At 40.3% G+C, this 17,020-nt stretch overlaps 2 protein-coding genes and 1 long non-coding RNA gene across 7 annotated transcripts in view; 2 read left to right on the top strand and 1 right to left on the bottom strand.

Annotated features, from left to right (window-relative positions):
- The window catches only part of LOC107590960 (golgin subfamily B member 1-like), a 29,194-nt gene extending 17,199 nt beyond the window's left edge, over window positions 1-11,995 (top strand). For all 5 annotated transcript variants that reach the window (XM_016279923.1, XM_016279920.1, XM_016279922.1 and 2 more), the window contains 11 exons: window positions 1,330-1,399; window positions 1,750-6,775; window positions 6,859-7,282; window positions 7,395-7,628; window positions 7,751-8,578; window positions 8,673-8,857; window positions 9,166-9,319; window positions 9,627-9,712; window positions 10,065-10,136; window positions 10,487-10,577; window positions 10,782-11,995. In XM_016279923.1, the coding sequence (XP_016135409.1) occupies window positions 1,330-1,399; window positions 1,750-6,775; window positions 6,859-7,282; window positions 7,395-7,628; window positions 7,751-8,578; window positions 8,673-8,857; window positions 9,166-9,319; window positions 9,627-9,712; window positions 10,065-10,136; window positions 10,487-10,577; window positions 10,782-10,919 (7,308 nt within the window). In that variant the 3' untranslated portion in view covers window positions 10,920-11,995. The remainder of the gene's footprint in view (window positions 1-1,329; window positions 1,400-1,749; window positions 6,776-6,858; window positions 7,283-7,394; window positions 7,629-7,750; window positions 8,579-8,672; window positions 8,858-9,165; window positions 9,320-9,626; window positions 9,713-10,064; window positions 10,137-10,486; window positions 10,578-10,781) is intronic.
- Window positions 11,996-13,508: 1,513 nt separating this feature from the next.
- LOC107590983 (uncharacterized) lies at window positions 13,509-14,631 on the top strand. Its single transcript, XR_001609844.1, has 3 exons — window positions 13,509-13,753; window positions 13,908-13,985; window positions 14,145-14,631. It is a non-coding gene; the product is annotated as an uncharacterized lncRNA (long non-coding RNA).
- A 1,688-nt stretch (window positions 14,632-16,319) lies between these two features.
- llph (LLP homolog, long-term synaptic facilitation factor) overlaps window positions 16,320-17,020 on the bottom strand; it is a 1,918-nt gene continuing 1,217 nt past the window's right edge. The window contains exons 2-3 of the mRNA XM_016279952.1: window positions 16,660-16,883; window positions 16,320-16,575 (exon numbers count right to left, since the gene is read on the bottom strand). Coding sequence (XP_016135438.1) covers window positions 16,409-16,575; window positions 16,660-16,870 — 378 coding nt within the window. The 5' untranslated portion in view covers window positions 16,871-16,883 and the 3' untranslated portion in view covers window positions 16,320-16,408. The remainder of the gene's footprint in view (window positions 16,576-16,659; window positions 16,884-17,020) is intronic.

Genomic DNA, 17,020 nt, shown 5'->3' with positions numbered 1-17,020 from the left:
TTCGCACCGCAGGAACCTTTTCATAGTACCAGAACTAATTGTGGAACTACCCACTTTTCGGCGTGTTCGCACCGCTGGAACTGGGAGTGATTTTTAGTACCGGACTGCCTTTTTTGAGAACCAAATTAGCTCCTACTCCAGAGCAGGGTCTAACCAGCACAACTGGTACTAATCGTGACGCAAGTAGACACTAATTGGCCAAACGCGTACGAAGACGCCCTCACCTGCCATGATTTAAAACACCGTGTAAACATACTGTAAGCATGTCAACTTATTTCACAAGTATGGAGAACAGCGATAGATGGACGGACGCTGAAGTGCTGGCACTTGTAGCAAATGTAGCACTGCCAGTTGTTGTTGGAGATTCTTAGTCCTCCTTTTCCGTTCTTTCAATCGCTTTACGTATACGTCGACTTTCCATGTCCACTGTGAAACCCGCGAGACACAACAAACACACAGCTCCGATCACAGCGTCCTCCATCCTCCTAATAATGTAATGTTGTTCTTTGTTTCTGTTGTTGAACGCCGCGCACAAATGACGACGCTGTTGACCGGCTTACGTCACTTCTTAGTACATACTCTCGGTGCGAATGCAACCCTATAAATAGTACTGGGAAATAGTTCGTGCAAAATCGTCCCAGTACGTTTAGTTCTGGAACTAAAGCGGTGCGAAAGGGCCTAATGTCTCACTGTATTTTGTAGACATCACCCAACCCTAATTGACACTGATAAATATTTGTTCTTGTTATTTATTTGAACTTATGAGTGTTTTGAATGCAATTAATAAGGAAATATTACTATCACTCATACTTAGGTGTTCAAAAAAAAGTACTTGGGGTTCTTGGTATTAAATCTGTCCTGCATTATTTTTGCTATGAATGAATGATGCTTAAAATTGTATGGATTGTTGTACAGAGCTCTGCTGTTATTTTCCTGATCAGATTTAGTATTTGCACCTAATGATCAGGACAAAAAAGATATTAATGCAATGGAGATGGTGCACAGAATTGTTTAGGGCAATGTGTCTGAATGGCAAACACATTTGGATGTATATAGCACAAGCTGTGTCTGGTGCGACAGACACAAGGTGACATTAATGCCTAGACGGTTTGTCTCACAACTTATCAGGTCAGAGATATCATAATCCTCTCGAATTTCATCCTCTGTTTCGATTACTGGCCCCCACATATAAGTGCATAATTATGAAGTATTAATAAAGGTATGGTCTGTAATAGCATTGAAATACCTGCAGTTACGGTGGCAATTCAATAAACAAGTGCACTCTCAGTAAGCATGCATTAGTGTAAACATACCGTTTGTCTTTCCAAGGTTACTGGTGAGTCATTATGTGATCATGTGACTGAGCTGTCTGTGAGGGATTTGGACAGGACACACCAGGGTGAGTTTAATGTTTGCCCTTGTGTAGCTGAATGTACTTTCTTTTTGTTTCTTTCAGTGACAGCAGTTCCATGTTCTTCCATAATAGCCTTGCTCTCTAGTAGAGAACATGCCTTTTAACATTGTGGTTTGTAAACTTGTTTGCAATGTTAAGATATTAGTTAGGACAACCAGAAAGACTGGTTTCCCCAGTCAATACGCAAAACAAAAACATGAAGTTAAGAATTTATTCTTGAAATTTTTTATTTTTTTTTACATGATGCATTTTGCATGTTTAATGCAAGGCCTATTTGATGATTTTCACATGATTGTCTCATGATTTTTCTTTCTTCTCAAAAATGCTACCCTCAGATAACAGTGGAGATGGACATAGTTCAGAAAACAAATTACAGACCGATCGGATACTGTTTTTGGAGCAGCAGCTTGCAGACAGAGAAAGGGAATTCTTTGCTCTCAAAGAAAAACTGTCACTCACCACAAGCAAAAGTATTCCAGTGGAGGAAAGTGCCGACAGTGCAAGCAGAAGAGATATCGCTGGGTTGCATGATAACACTACAGCTCTATCTGAGGTTCTTGAGGGCACACAAGAGCAAGAGACAACACTTGTGGCAGTAGACAGTAGATCTGTTCTGTCAGTCTCTGCTGGCAATGAGAGTAGCCCTGAGCTTATAGCACCTCATCCTGAGTCTCCTGGAGAATCAAAGGGTACCTCCTCGGATGAGATGGTGACAAGCAGTGACTCAGAGGTGGCTCATAGTAGCTGGACTCTTCTAGAAGCAGTCAACCAAGATGGGACTCAAGAGTGGGCACCCCAAATTCAGGACTTTGCCTCACTACGCTTATCCATGCAATCTTGGGAAGAGACCGGTGAAGAGCATGTTGCATCAACTAGCTGCATAGTTGATATTGAATCACCATCTTTAGTTATCCATGAAACTGTGCAGGTACATCTTGGCCAACAGGAGGGAAGTCTGCTAAATACAGATTCAAGCAAAGGTCAGGCTTTTGCTCAGATATTAGCAGAAGAGATTCAGAAAAGATATAGTGAACTTCTGGGAGAACTTCAGCAGCTGAAAGACTCCGCTTTACAATCACAGGAGAGAGTCTTCCAGCTGGAGAAAGCATTGAAGTCAGTTACAGATTCCAAAAATGAGGCTCAGTCTAGGGCAAATATATACGAGAAAGAGCTGATTGAAGTTAAGGCATTGTTTGAGCAAGAAAAATTAGATAGGCAAAATGTTGCTGAGCAGTTTGAAAACTTGCAGGAAGAGGTTCTCTCTAAAGATGATAAGCTGAAAGCCTTACAGGCAAGCCTTGATGAAGTCCATCTGAGACTTGTTGAACAAGAAGGTCAAGCTAGAATGCTAACTGCTCAACTGGAGGACAGAGAGCTCACTTCCTCCGAACTGGAACAGAAGCTCTTGGACATGGAGGGCAGGTTAGTGCAGGTCTCTCAGGAGGCTGATATGGCAAAAACTGCTCTCATTGACAGGACTGCTGAGCTGGAAGATCTACAAAAGTGTCTTTCACAGAAAGACCAGGAGATGATGGAACTCAATGATAGCATGACTGCCAAACTACTCCAGGCCGGAGAGGAAAAGTTTGCAATATCCAGTGAAGTCAAAAAGCTAAAAGAGCAAATACATGAACTTGAGAGTGTCAGGGATGACCAGCAGAAAATCAAAGAGGATAAAACAGCAGAATGTGAGGAGCTTGTTGCTTTACAAAAGGAGAAGGAGGACCTGAATTCTCAAATGGCTGCTATGAAGAAAGATGGAGAACATGTCAAGAGAAAGCTGCAGGCAGCTCTGATACAGCGGAAAGAATTGATGAAAAAAGTTGCAGACTTTGAGAAGGAGGCTGAGAGCAGGGAAGAAAAGGAAATAGGTGAGGAAATAACTCTTCAATTCAAAAATGAAATTAAGGAAAAAGAGAAAGAAATACAGAGACTTGATGCTTTGTTGCAAGAGACCAGAGATTACTTAAATTTAAAAGAAGAGACCTTAACAAGTCTGAAACAAAAAATCAGTAACCAAGATCAAGCATTGACTGAGTCACATGCAGAAATACAACATTTGACAGAGCAGTATGTACAACTAACTGAACAACCAATGTCACAGATGGCTGAGGACAAAAATAAGCTAATTTCACAGATAGCGTCCATGGAATCTGACATTGAAATATTGCATAAAAAGCTTCAGGAAGCTACTAATGCTCATGAGGATGCTGTTGTGAAAGCTCAAGAGAAAGATTGCCATCATCTTGATCAGATGAAACAACAGAAAGTGGAGTACAGTGACCTTTTTGAAAGCCTCCAAACTGAGGAGAGAGAAAAAACTGGGTTGTTGAATCGTATTATAGAGCTTGAGGGTCTGCTAGAATCAAAGAACGATACAGATAAAGTGGTGAGTGTAAATGTGGAGAGGAATATTGGGTCTGCTACACAGAATTTAGAGAAACCAGAGACAAACGATTGGGTTCAGGAGGACTGGGTGGATTTTGCTGAGACTGAGTCACAACAACATAACAAACCTGGTGAGCAATCTCAACAGTGCATGGTAAAAGATCATGAGGAAAATAGAAATGCTCTCCAGGAGGAATTAAGAGTTGAGCAGGCTGCTCGTGCAGAATTAGAGGTGCATCTACAAGAGAGCCAATCCTCTCAATCACTCACTGATGGCAAATTCAAAGAGTTTTGTGAAGAACTTGAAGCCTTGAGAGAAAAAGAGAGGCAGATTGATGCTCTCACTGAAGAAATGGAAGTTCTTAGAGAAAAATATCAGAGATCCGAAACTCATGCAGTGAAGCTGAAAGCGGAGGTGGATGAAGCTTGGGAAGCAGCTAAAAGAAGCATCTCAGATGCTGAGTCCCCAGTCAAAGCACTTCAGTTAGAAGTGGAAGAATTTAAACAATTTCTTAAAAACAAGAATGATGAGATTGTTGATTTAAGCCAACAGCTTAGTGAACAAAGTTCTCTTTTACTTAAGATGCAGGCAACGGTACTGGAGAAAGATCAGCAGATTGCTTCCCTACAAGAAGTTCTTAAAGCTGAGCAAGATAGAGCTCAAAAACTGGAAGCAGAAATGCCACAACGTGAGGAAGAAGAGAAGGATAATAGTGCCAAACTCCAACAGCTTCAACGCAAACTGCAGGCTGCTCTTGTGTCACGTAAGGAGGCACTCAAAGAGAAAAAGGTGCTGAAGGAGGAACAGGCTGCTGCTGAGAAGATCAAATTAGAGCTACAACAGAAGCTGGAGTTAATAGAGTTAGAGCTGAACAAGTCAAGAGAAGAGAGGGAGAAGTTAATTGAGGAGGTGGATCGAACTTTGTTGGAAAACCAGAGTCTGCATGCCTCCTGTGAGAGCCTTAAACTTGCTATGGAGGGTGTTTTGAATGAGAAGGATGCATGTAAACATCAAGCAGAGAGTGCCAAAGAGGAATCCGAACAAGCGTGCAGGCAGTTGGAAGAAAAGGTGCAAAGCATGAAAGAGGAGTATGAATCCCTCCTCAAGTCATATGAAAATGTGAGTGATGAGGCTGAACGAGTAAGACGAGTGCTGGAAGCTGCTCGACAGGAGAGGCAGGAGTTAGCAGCCAAGGCACGAGCTCATGAGGCGGCCAGACATGAGGCTGAGAGGTTAGCGGAGGAAGCTATGAAGGAGGTAGATGTTGTGAAAGAAAAAATGAGAAAGTTTGCCAAGGTTAAGCATCAGAAGATTATGGATCTAGAGGAAGAAAATGAAAGGCTTAGGGAGCAGGAAGAGAAGAAATTGACCAAACATACAGAAACTGAGCTGAAACAAGAGCTTGAGAGAGTCAAACAAGAGTTTGAGACCTTGAAAAAAAATTACAATATTGTTATGGATGATAAAAACTCTTTGGAGCATGAAGCTGAGGAGTTGAGACAGCGTTTGGCTGAGGAAATTGACAGAAAGGGCAGTGAGACCCTGGACACATGCTCCGTGAAAGCTATTCAGGAAGTTAAAGTTGACACACAGCAGAGAAGTCCTGATTTAAGTGAAATTCAAGAGCCATTGGAATCCATTGGTACTGCTCTTGAGCAAGAAGTCACAGAAGTGCAAGCAAACGTTGAGATGACTGCTCAAACAGAGGAGATGCTCAAGGAACTGGAAACCTCTCTCAAAACAGCAGAGAATAAGATAAAGGAACTTGAAGCTGCTCTTGAAGATCACATGGAATCCAGAAGCAAGCAAGAGTCAACGCTTAATGCAGAGCTTGCGTCCCTCAAGCAGCACCTACAGGAGTCTTTAGAAAGAGAGGGTCTTCAGAATGAAGAGCTTTCTAAGAAAGAGACCCAACTGCAAGAACTTCGCACTAGCCTAGAGGCTGAAAGGGATGACTTGGAGGAGCGGTTAATGAACCAGCTGGCTCAGCTCAATGGCAGCATTGCAGGCTACCAGCAAGAGGCATCTGACAGTCGTGATCGCCTTACAGACATGCAGAAGGAACTGGAGAAACTGGAGAGAGTGCGGGCTGAGGTGGCAAGTGAGAGGGACCGGGCAGCCAGGATGGAAGAAGACATGAGGCAGGCCCAACGAGAAAGAGCAGAGGCTGAGGCAGGCAAACAAAGAGAGCTGGAGCAGAAGTTGAAATCAGCACAGCGGTTTAAAGAAGGTAGTCAAAACAGGACACGTCAACTTGAGGAACTGCTGAGGGAGAAGCAAATGGAAGTTCGTCAGCTACAGAAAAACTGCATTGAGTACCAGGAAAGAATAAGTGAACTGGTTAAAGAATTTAAGTCATTGACTTTGGGAAGAGATGAGCTGAGTGCAGAACTTGAGGCAGCACGCTTGGAAATTGCAAAGATTATGCAAGACAGAACAAGTATTGCATCTGAACTTTCAACATGTAAAGGGAAGCTGGACATGGTGCTGGAAGAAGCAAAGCAGGCCCAAGCAGACAAACTAGCTGCTGAACAAATGGTACAGTGCAAAGAGGCTGAGTTGAAGGCAGATGCGGAGCGTACCCTGGATGAAGTCAGGTATCGTCTTGGAGCCGAGCTTAAACAGATAGAATTAAGACTAGAGAAATCTTACCGGGAGCGGGAGAGGGAGGAAGAGGCAACTCTTGAGGCAAGGAGAATTGCTGAGACCGCAGATAGGCATGCCCAGGAAATGCAAGCACGTCTGGATGAAGCACTGGCTCGGTTAGCAGCCTTTTCGCGCTCCATGTCGTCCCTGCAGGATGATCGGGATCGAGTGCTGGATGAGGCCAAGCAATGGGAGAGTCGTTTTCATAGTGAGCTACAGAAAAAGGAGGCTGATGTTCGGGGGGCTGAGACCCATGCTAAAGAACTTGCTGAGCAACTCCAGAGGGAGACCACCCAAAAAGAGGAGCTGCAGAGTTTATTGGAAAGGTTTGTTGTCTTTTTTATTTTTAAATAAAGTTTTGTTAATTAAACTTTAAATTTAAAAAAATGAATATGCTCTATGTCTGCAGAATGCAAAAGGCAGAGGAGAACCTACAGCTAGAGCTGTCTGAGGCAGTAAAGAAACATAATGAAAGCCTTGCAGCTCTTGAGAAAGAAAGAGGGGATCTGCAGCACAAGCTCACTTTGGTAGAGACCAACCTGACCCAAACTCGTTCTCAGCTGACTACCCTGGAGACAGAGGCAGAGGGACTACGGCACCGGACCAAAGCTCTAGAAGAAGCAGTAGACAAGCTTCAGAGTGATGCTAATGAGGCACGTGCAGTGATCAAGGAAAGGGAGACAGAAGAAAGGAGACTATGCTTGAGGCTGGAGCAACTGGAGACAGACCTGGCATCTTCAAAGAACCTTACTGACAATCTTCAGGCAGCATTGGATGAGAAGGAGAAGAGGGAGATGGAACTCCTTGGTGAGAAGGAGCAAGCTGTGACACAGGTACTTAATATACTGAAAATAAAGTTTCTGAAACAAATGCATGCATATTCATTAATCTCATTGTAGGCAATTTAACACCATAAAATGATAGATATTCTTTCTGTTCTTTTAGGCTGTAGAGGAGGCTAGGAAGGATGCAGATGGAAGGGCCGAGATGGCAGAGAAAGAACTGGAGAAGAAGAGAGAGGAGTTGCATGGTTTAGAAGAGAAGCTTCGTAAGGCTGAGGAGGACACCTTCCAGAGCAGAGCTCAACTTGAGTCCTTTACCAAGGCTATGGGCTCCTTGCAGGATGACAGAGACAGAGTGCTCAGCCAATACAAGCAGCTAGAGGAAAGACATCTCCAGGTAATGTGGCTCTAAATAGTTAATTATATTTTTAAAATATAGCCTCATTTGCCTTAATTAATTCATAATTAATTTGCATACATTTGAAATTCCAACTCGTCCTTGGTCTCATGGTCTCTCAGGTTATGATGGAGAAGGACAGTCTGATCCAAGAGGCTGCAGGAGAAAACAACGGGTTAAAGGAGGAGATTCGAGCCTTGTTGTCACAGCGGGATGACCTCAATGCTGAGAATGCCAAGCTGGCTGCCCAACTTCATGGCTACAGAAATGACCTGAACCAGGTTCTTGCTATGAAGGACTCCCAGCACAAGCAGATTCTAGCTGCCCAAGTAGAGCGCATCAGTTTTCTGGAGAGAGAGAAAGGAGATTTAGAGAGCCAAATTCAGGCTCTTGTAAAAGATGTTGCACAAGGAAAGGTACCGCCATTGGAGCAGGAGAACTTGAGCCAAGCCAGTGAAGGAATTGTTAGAGTCGATAAGCAAGAAGCACCAGGGGCCGAGGTAGAGAAGCTGAGGGAACAGCTCCAAGCTGCTAGAAAGCGTATCACCACCTTGGAGGAGACCTTGGAATTGGAGAAGGAGACCCAGGCAGTCCACAGCAAAGAGTTGAAGGAGCTGCGCTGGGAAGGCGGTGTTCTGCGCACCGAAGCTGAAACAGCCGAGGAAAGGGTTGCGGAGTTGGCACGAGACCTGCTGGTGATGGAGCAGCAGCTTCTGGAGGAGAGGGAAACAGCCTCTCAGCTTCGAGCTCAGAATCAGTCTTTTGGTCAAGCCATGACCTCTCTGCAGGATGCAAGAGATCAGGCTATACGCGAGGCCAAGGAGCTGCGTCTCCATTTAGATGAGATAAACCAGACGGCTCACCCAGCTTCTCCTCCAAGTGGCTCCAAAGGAGAAGTGTGGAGCCTAAAAAATGCCCTAACAGCACTGCAAAATGACAGGGAAAGAATGGTATGTTTTTAATTGATCATTTATTGGAAGCCTAAGTATTAGTTTTTGCATCCTGCCTTCTAATAACATTTGCAACCTATTAATTGTACCTCAGTTGGAACAGTTGGACTTGCAGCGGTCTGAATTGGACAGACTTGGATCTGGTGAACTATCCGGGCTCTCTCAGGCTCTGGAGGATGAGAGAAGAAGGGCAGGGGAGCGAGAGGAAAATATCATGGCAGAGCTTAGAGACAGAGACGCACAGATGGACAGATATAATCAAGAACTGGAAATGCTCAGGTGAGACTCAGGGGTTTAACTAATGTCAATTGCCCGCTGCCATTCTGCTGTTTTGGTGGTAGTCTTGCAGAGCCATGCTTCTGATTGTTGGAAGTATGGTCCCTTTGGTAGCTTATTCTGTCCAATTTGATTGGTGTGGAAAATGTAAATGACTGTTTTATTGGTGTGGTAAAAGTAAACGACTGTTCAGACAGCCTCAAAGAAGTTAGCCGAAAATTTTTGTAGACTTAGTGACCATAATTTCTAATTTCACTGAAAGTAAAAAACATTGTTTCTTACAATTTCTTACTAAATGTTTCCATGTATAGACTTGAGAGGATGGACTGGCAGGGCCAGGCTGAGCTCTTGAAGCAGCAGACCCTGACCACCCTCTCAGAAAGGGACCAGCAGGTTCGCCAGCTTGCTGCCATGCTGGAGGAAGCGCAGGCATCAAAATTCCGGCATGAGCACACACAAAGACAGGTAAAAACTATAGTCTCCTTTTCAAATATGAGACATTGAAAGCAACCTAGAAATGTTTTTTTTCCCGTCAATCTATCTGCCTCGTTTTGTGTAGCTAGAGACATTTATAGGTTTTATTCTTTTCACTGTACTACTGTTCATTAATACGCCTTGTATGAGATTGGACTTGTGCCACAGTTTTGCTTATTTCACTAGTGGTGTCAGTCTGTTGAACCCACTGTATATTTAAGTATAAATCTGAGAAGTCCTTGATCTGTTTCATTGTCTTTAGTGTGAGGCATCCGATACTAATTTATTCGTTTTTTAGGGAAGCCTTGCAGTAGACGCTGCCCCTGGTGGCCCTCTAGAGCACAACGAGGGCTATAAAGCTGAGTGCATTGAACTCCAGAGAAGGTACTGCTGCCAAGTTTAGTCTTATTTTTTAATTATACTGACCCACAGCTGCATGCTGTCAATCTCTTTAGCACCTGTGCCACAAACTGCATTGATAGCAGTTGTTGATAATACTCCAGCTAATAGCTAACATACAGCTAATACTGTATTTGAAAGGAATGTGAAATATATATGTGAAAGTATGTTAGTGTGTATCACTGATCACAGTAAAAAAAAAATTAAAAGTAGTAAAACATTTTTCTCTGTTTGGTCTTTTTCCCTATCAATCTTATCAATTTCCTTTTTTTTAATCAATGGCTTTTGTATAATACCATGTCTGTACAGTAACTCTTCAACTCTGTGTTTCTGTCAGGCTGGATGAGGAGTTAGAACAGAGACTACTAGTAGAGGAGCAGCTCATCACTGCACAGGATCGCCTCAAACGGTTTGACCCTAATCTCAGATTAATTAAGATAAACTCACTACCCCTGGCTCTGGCCATTATTGGTGCATACTGTAAAATATAGCATATACACTGGCCCCAAAAATTATTTGGCCACTTTCACACACTTAAGTCTTAAAAAAAAGGCATATGAATGTCATATAATTGTTTAGATACAGAATGTCAAACTAAATCATCTGAACCTTTCCTCTGAACTACTTATATTTTGGGGCAACTGCATATGAACCAAATGCAGTTTTTATTCACATATTTCATGCTTCACTTTTCACATTTAAATCCCTAAAATATTGATTAAAGACTAAATATTACATGTGTCACTTCATCATTTATAGCTATACACGGGGGGAGTGGCAGACAGCTTCTGAAGCCATGATGTCAGAGACGGCTGTCCTTATTGAGCCTCCAGAGGGCGCAGTTACACGGGTAAACACAACCCCTTTAATGCATTCCACATTGTTTTGTTTCAACATGCATAAACATGCTATAACAAATGTAATGTCTGATTTACTGTAGGCCTTTATAATGGAATATATTTGATTATATTATTTTATCAGTAAAGCGGAGTATTTTTTTTTGTAATTCTATATATTGGATATGTTTTTCTATGTATTTTCTCTTTTACCTTAGACTCGAAATGATGGACCTGGGTTACTGCGGATGCTGCGAGTTGCATTCTGCTCTCGTCAGCGAACCCCTCTGCTGCTGTCACTCTACCTGCTGACTGTTCACGTGCTGTTGCTGCTATGCATGGGAGGATATCTGTGAGAGAGATTCTTCACGCTTTACTGAGAGAGAGACGGTTACATGCTCATTCACTTATCATACAAAACAATGGACACATTATTTAACACAGGATTAATTCACAATCTTATAAGAATATTTTTCCTTGCTTATTTACCAAAGTTACATCTGATCAGTTTTTTTTCTTTTTTTTCCCAGAGCGTTCTGACAAAAAAATTATTTCCACCCAGTTTTATTGGGGCTTGTCAATACTAGTAACACTAGGGCACAACCTGCACTTCCTCAAGAACATTATTTTACCCTTTAAGAAAGCCCAAATTAATGAAGGAATTTTTATGCGTCTGGAAAATGCCAGCATCTGTCTAACTGGATCTTTCACATTGTCTGTCGAATGCATAAAGGTAGACATAAAAAGACTTATTTTGACCACATTCCAGCTTCCTGTAATTAGTTTTCTTTCTTGATATCTCTTTATTTCTGCATAAAGTCATTCAAATGCATTCATGTGTAATGTAACGGCAAAACTGATACAGATACTGGATGTGTCTGCATGGCAAGACGTCAAAAGTCTTCTAGAAATGTCCTAGTGTGCTGACTGTTTCCTTTCATGGCAGACTAGTCTGCCAGCTTGGTGCAATACTGTCATTTATATTTGTTCTTTTTTAATTGGTGGTTTATTTGTTCATTTTGTTGGTGTTTATTTTCTTTAACACACTACACGTCATATTCTTTACATCTGGACTACTATTGCTTTTATTCACCTTAAAGACGTAAATGAAATGCCATGAATTTCTATTTTTGTTTTTATTCTGTTTCAGTTATAAAAAGCTTCAGTAGTCATTCATGTTCTGCTTATTTCCAGTTTTCTGAGCTGGAGCTGGACTTCTCACTTAATTACTGTCACGCTGATCTGTCTGGGCTGTATAGGGATGGTTTAGATTGTGGTTAAAATGTCGTCTCTATTTACAGTGCGATTTTAAGAACAGCCCAGTAAGTGTTTTATCTGTAAAATCAGTGTAAATGATCCTTTCTCTCCCTCCTGCTACCCTGTTATAGGGGCTATTTTTTGGAAATAAAGTCTATTTAATGGAAGACTTACACATCTGGTGTGTGGTTGCATGATAAAATGAATTTTTGGTTTTGCCATTGCAGCTGATTTACAGTAAAGCCTTCATTTTGAGTTTTAAAAAAGTTGATTATTGAAACAAATCTTTTAGGTTTGGAAATGCTTCACTCATCCTGCACCATTAGCGATGCAGATATAAATGAAATCCCAAAACAGAGTGGTGTTTCTACTTTTCTAAGCAATCTGACTTAGGATTTTCACCTGGCAGATAAAAAATATGGTCAAAAATCCCATAGAAGATTTGAAAAGGATTCACACACATATCCAGAGATCACAAGGTCATAGAGAGACTTCAGAATGGGCTCTTTTGACCTAGACCATTGAGCAAACCACCTAGCAACCACCCTAAATACCCTAGCAACATTGTAGCAACAACTTAAAAACACACTGGCAAACATTACCAGTAGTGAAAACTACCCACAATGCTTCACCAACCACTCCAAAACAACTCTTTTGACCTAGACCATTGAGCAAACCACCTAGCAACCACCCAAAATACCCTAGCAACATTGTAGCAGCTACTTAAAAACACACTGGCAAACATTACCAGTAGTGAAAAATACCCACAATGCTTCACCAACCACTCCAAAACAACTCTTTTGACCTAGACCATTGAGCAAACCACCTAGCAACACCCTAAATACCCTAGCCAACATTGTAGCAACAACTTAAAAACACACTGGCAAACATTACCAGTAGTGAAACTACCCACAAAAAAGTTGACAAGGCTGCTTTGGGTTACGACTACAAAGGAGAAACCGAGAAACATCAGTCACAGAAAGGTCATTTTAATCTCTGCTGTTATATGGACCAGCATTCTGGACCTCAATCCTTATATTTGCATCCTTCTGGTGGAAGAATAGTTTCTAAAGCATAATTCTGCTTTCTGAACATCTCACAGACTATGCAAAAGGCTTCGGGGGGAAATACGGAGTGGAAAAAGAAAAAGTTGACAAGGCTGCTTTGGGTTACGACTACAAAGGAGAAACAGAGAAACATCAGTCACAGAAAGGTATGTAAACTACATCTTCTGATTTCTCTCAATATGGGGACAGGAGGAGCTGTCAATCAATAAATTGGTATAAAAAAAAAAAAAAAGTAACAGCGTTACCCCCAACACTGGTTATGACACTATGGAAACGGTCCGTGTCACTAGTTAAAATAGCTTATTTCTCTGGATTTAAACATTCTTTGAAACATTTGGGATAATGTAAGTACACAAGTCAGCAAAATATATAACACTGTTCTAGTGGTTTTGGGATATTTTAATAAAAAAAATCGTACATATTGTGCCTTTAAACAACATTAGATGCAAGATAAAAACCATAATGTACACAACTGATAAGAAAAAAAATGAAGAAGAAACAACGACAAAAAAACATCAAATGTGAAGTATCAAGCAGGGAATTCTGGGAGTGTCAATTTGCGTTTTTTCACTGTAAATTATACAATGACTTTTTCTTTTTCACTTCCAAAACTGTATTTTTAACAGTATTATCTAAGCACATACACTGAAAGAATTGATCCTCATCTGCTCAGTGTGTGTTTCAGATAGAGGAGCAGCCTGAATATGAAGAGCCGCCATTACTGCCGCCCCGCTCCGCTGACCTGATTGAAGAAGAGGAGGAGGAAGAGGAGGAGCCGGAGCAAGCTTACGATGAATGTGTTCCCGTTTCCGTCCCCGTACCTCAGGAAGAAGATTATGAGGATATTGGCTCATATGCTACTGCAGGTTTGACACATGCATACACATTTACTACATGTGTTCACTGTGGGAATCAAAGCCACATTAAGAAAAAGTAGATGGTTCTAATTATAACAGCTGTAAATGTTTATGATTGTTAACAGCTGTAATTCCTAATTAATTTTTTTGGCTTCTTCAACAGCTGCCGATAATGATAATGATTATGAAGATCTAAGTGGGGCAGGAAACACAGCCACGGCCATTTATGACTACCAAGGAGGTACGTTTACAGTCCATAGCAACTGATTGATACCTCATTGACATTGTATTTTATTACCTTGCTTCCTTACTGACTCTACAGAGCTACGTAATTTATTTCCGTTGAGTTTTTTGTTGTTTAGTCTGCTGTGTGTTATGAATATCAATCATACTTTTGCAGAGGCCAGTGACGAGATCTCCTTCATGCCAGGTGACACCATCACTAGCGTTGAGATGGTGGATGAGGGTTGGTGGAAAGGAACGTGTCATGGTCGCACAGGCCTGTTTCCTGCCACTTTTGTGGAGCTCAATTAGTTGCTAATAAGCAATGATCAAATTTGTGTTTATTAGCCACTTGCAGACTATTATGTTTATTGCATTTTTTATGACATACATGTGCAATATACTAACATGTACAGAATGAACATTTGAGTCTGGCTGAAAATTAGTTCTTTTTGGTTGTTTTAATGAGCCTGGATTTGTTAGCTGAGCAAAACTGTCCATTCAATGCACATGGTTAGTAACCAGTTAACATTGATTTTTTTTTTTCATAAAGATATTAGATTAAAATGTGTATGATCATATACGCTACCGTTCAAAATGTTGGGGTCTGTAAGATTATTTTGCAATAAGTCTCTTTAACACACCAAGGCTGCATTTATTTGATAAAAATAATATTATTGTGAAATATTAATACAATTTAATTTTCTATTTCAACATATTTCAAATATGCAATTTATTCCTGTGATGCAAAGCTGAATTTTCAGCATCATTACTCCAGTATTCAGTGTCACATGATCCTTCAGAAATCATTCTAATGTGCTGATTCGGTCCTCAAAAAGCATTTTACATTATTCTCAATGTTGAAAAGAGTTGTGCTGATTGATATGTTTTTAAGGATTTGTTTTGATGAATAGTGAATTCATAAGCAACAGCATTTATTTGAAATGGAAATCTTGTAACATGCATTTTTTCTGTTACTTCTGATCAATTTAATGCATCCTTTCTGAAATTACTTACATTTAATTTTTTTTTTTCATAAAGATATTAGATTAAAATGTGTATGATCATATACGCTACCGTTCAAAATGTTGGGGTCTGTAAGATTATTTTGCAATAAGTCTCTTTAACACACCAAGGCTGCATTTATTTGATAAAAATAATATTATTGTGAAATATTAATACAATTTAATTTTCTATTTCAACATATTTCAAATATGCAATTTATTCCTGTGATGCAAAGCTGAATTTTCAGCATCATTACTCCAGTATTCAGTGTCACATGATCCTTCAGAAATCATTCTAATGTGCTGATTCGGTCCTCAAAAAGCATTTTACATTATTCTCAATGTTGAAAAGAGTTGTGCTGATTGATATGTTTTTAAGGATTTGTTTTGATGAATAGTGAATTCATAAGCAACAGCATTTATTTGAAATGGAAATCTTGTAATATGCATTTTTTCTGTTACTTCTGATCAATTTAATGCATCCTTTCTGAAATTACAGTATTCATTTATTTAAAAATTAATTACTGGCCCCAGACATTTGAACGATACAGTGTGAATAACAGAACATTAAATAAATGTTTAACTAGCCACTATTAATTACATGTTTAGTTGATTTCCAGTCCTACAATATGAAAAACTGATTTTTTTTAAAGTGCAAATATTCCATTTAATCTCTCAGATAAATATTACATGGAGAATGATTACAAAGTAATTGTGAAATGCTGTTAATAGTTTTAAATGAGGAATGTTAAAACAATTACCAGCTTTCTAAACCTTTATGCATGCAATATGAAGATTTACAAATTTGCTAATGTTTTAAAATAACAGTTATAAAGACTTTTGGTTGGTGCAGAGGTTAATTGTAAAAGTATACCACGCTGCCTTAGAGATACACAAGCCACTGGCTTATGCTTGTTTCTTTACTGACTTAATGTTGTGCATTTTTGTTGACCAAAAAATAAAACTAAATCCCCCAGAAAGGTATATTTGATTTAAGTGAAAAAAAAGAAGCTCATCCATAGTTGTCTGCCAACAAAGAAAATGCCTAATACTTCACAACTACAAAGTAAAGACGACCAACAGAGTAGAGAGGATTTTTTTTTTATATTTAATCGGAAGAGTCAGTTGTGTAATACACTGAATGCAGATGACTTACAGTGTCTCACTCCCCTCCCCTCCCCTCCCCTCCATATTAGCCAGAGATCTAGTGAAAAGCCTTGATCATGATGTTGAATCCCAATTACATTGCTCATTCTCAACGAGAAGCCACAACCATTAACAGATCATTACATTTCACAATTGCAAACACTCTAAAGTATTTTTCCGCTCAAGGTTGCATAAACGTAAAATAAAAAGAATGTACATGAAAAAGATGCACAGCAAGGCTCCTGTACAGCTGTGACAGGAATAATGTCCGTGCACAAGCACATCAGTTCATCTACCAGGCGAGCCCCTTCTTAATCTTAGGTTTTCCTTTTTTAGCCGTACGTTTGGCTTTCACCTTCTTCACTTGCCTTTGATTCATCCAGACCGGATACCGTCCTTGATCGTCCAACATTGTCTTTTTATTGCGTTTAGTGTCTAAATCCATCTTTCCACCATCCGCTGCAAAGCAACAACAGATCAGCATTTAATATGGTAAAACACAAGAGAAAACCCGAATTGCTAAATGTTTCTATGAAAGCTCACCATCTTCTTTCTGCATCTCAACATCTTCTGGCTTCTTCACTTTCTCAGGCGGCACAACGGTGGCGATCTCAGCGACATCTTTCATGGTGATCTCTCCTTTCTCTCCCTGACCCAGCACTGTTTTGAGTCGTGCCAGCTCTTTGGGTGCAACTTTCTTTCTTTTCTCCGCCCTCATCTTTCTCCTCCACTTGCTGCGCAAACTCTTTGCCATCCTGATGGAAACTGAGGAGAGAAGACAAAGGTAAGAATAAAAATAAAATCATAAAAAGGTACTGTATGTGTGTATATATATATATATATATTTGTGTGTGTGTGCGTGTATATATATATATGTGTGTGTGTGTATGTATATATATATATA

This window comes from Sinocyclocheilus grahami, unplaced genomic scaffold (assembly GCF_001515645.1).
Source record: "Sinocyclocheilus grahami isolate Dianchi unplaced genomic scaffold, SAMN03320097.WGS_v1.1 scaffold135.1, whole genome shotgun sequence".
Lineage (NCBI taxonomy): Eukaryota > Metazoa > Chordata > Actinopteri > Cypriniformes > Cyprinidae > Sinocyclocheilus > Sinocyclocheilus grahami.
This window is presented reverse-complemented; position numbering and strand designations above follow the sequence as displayed.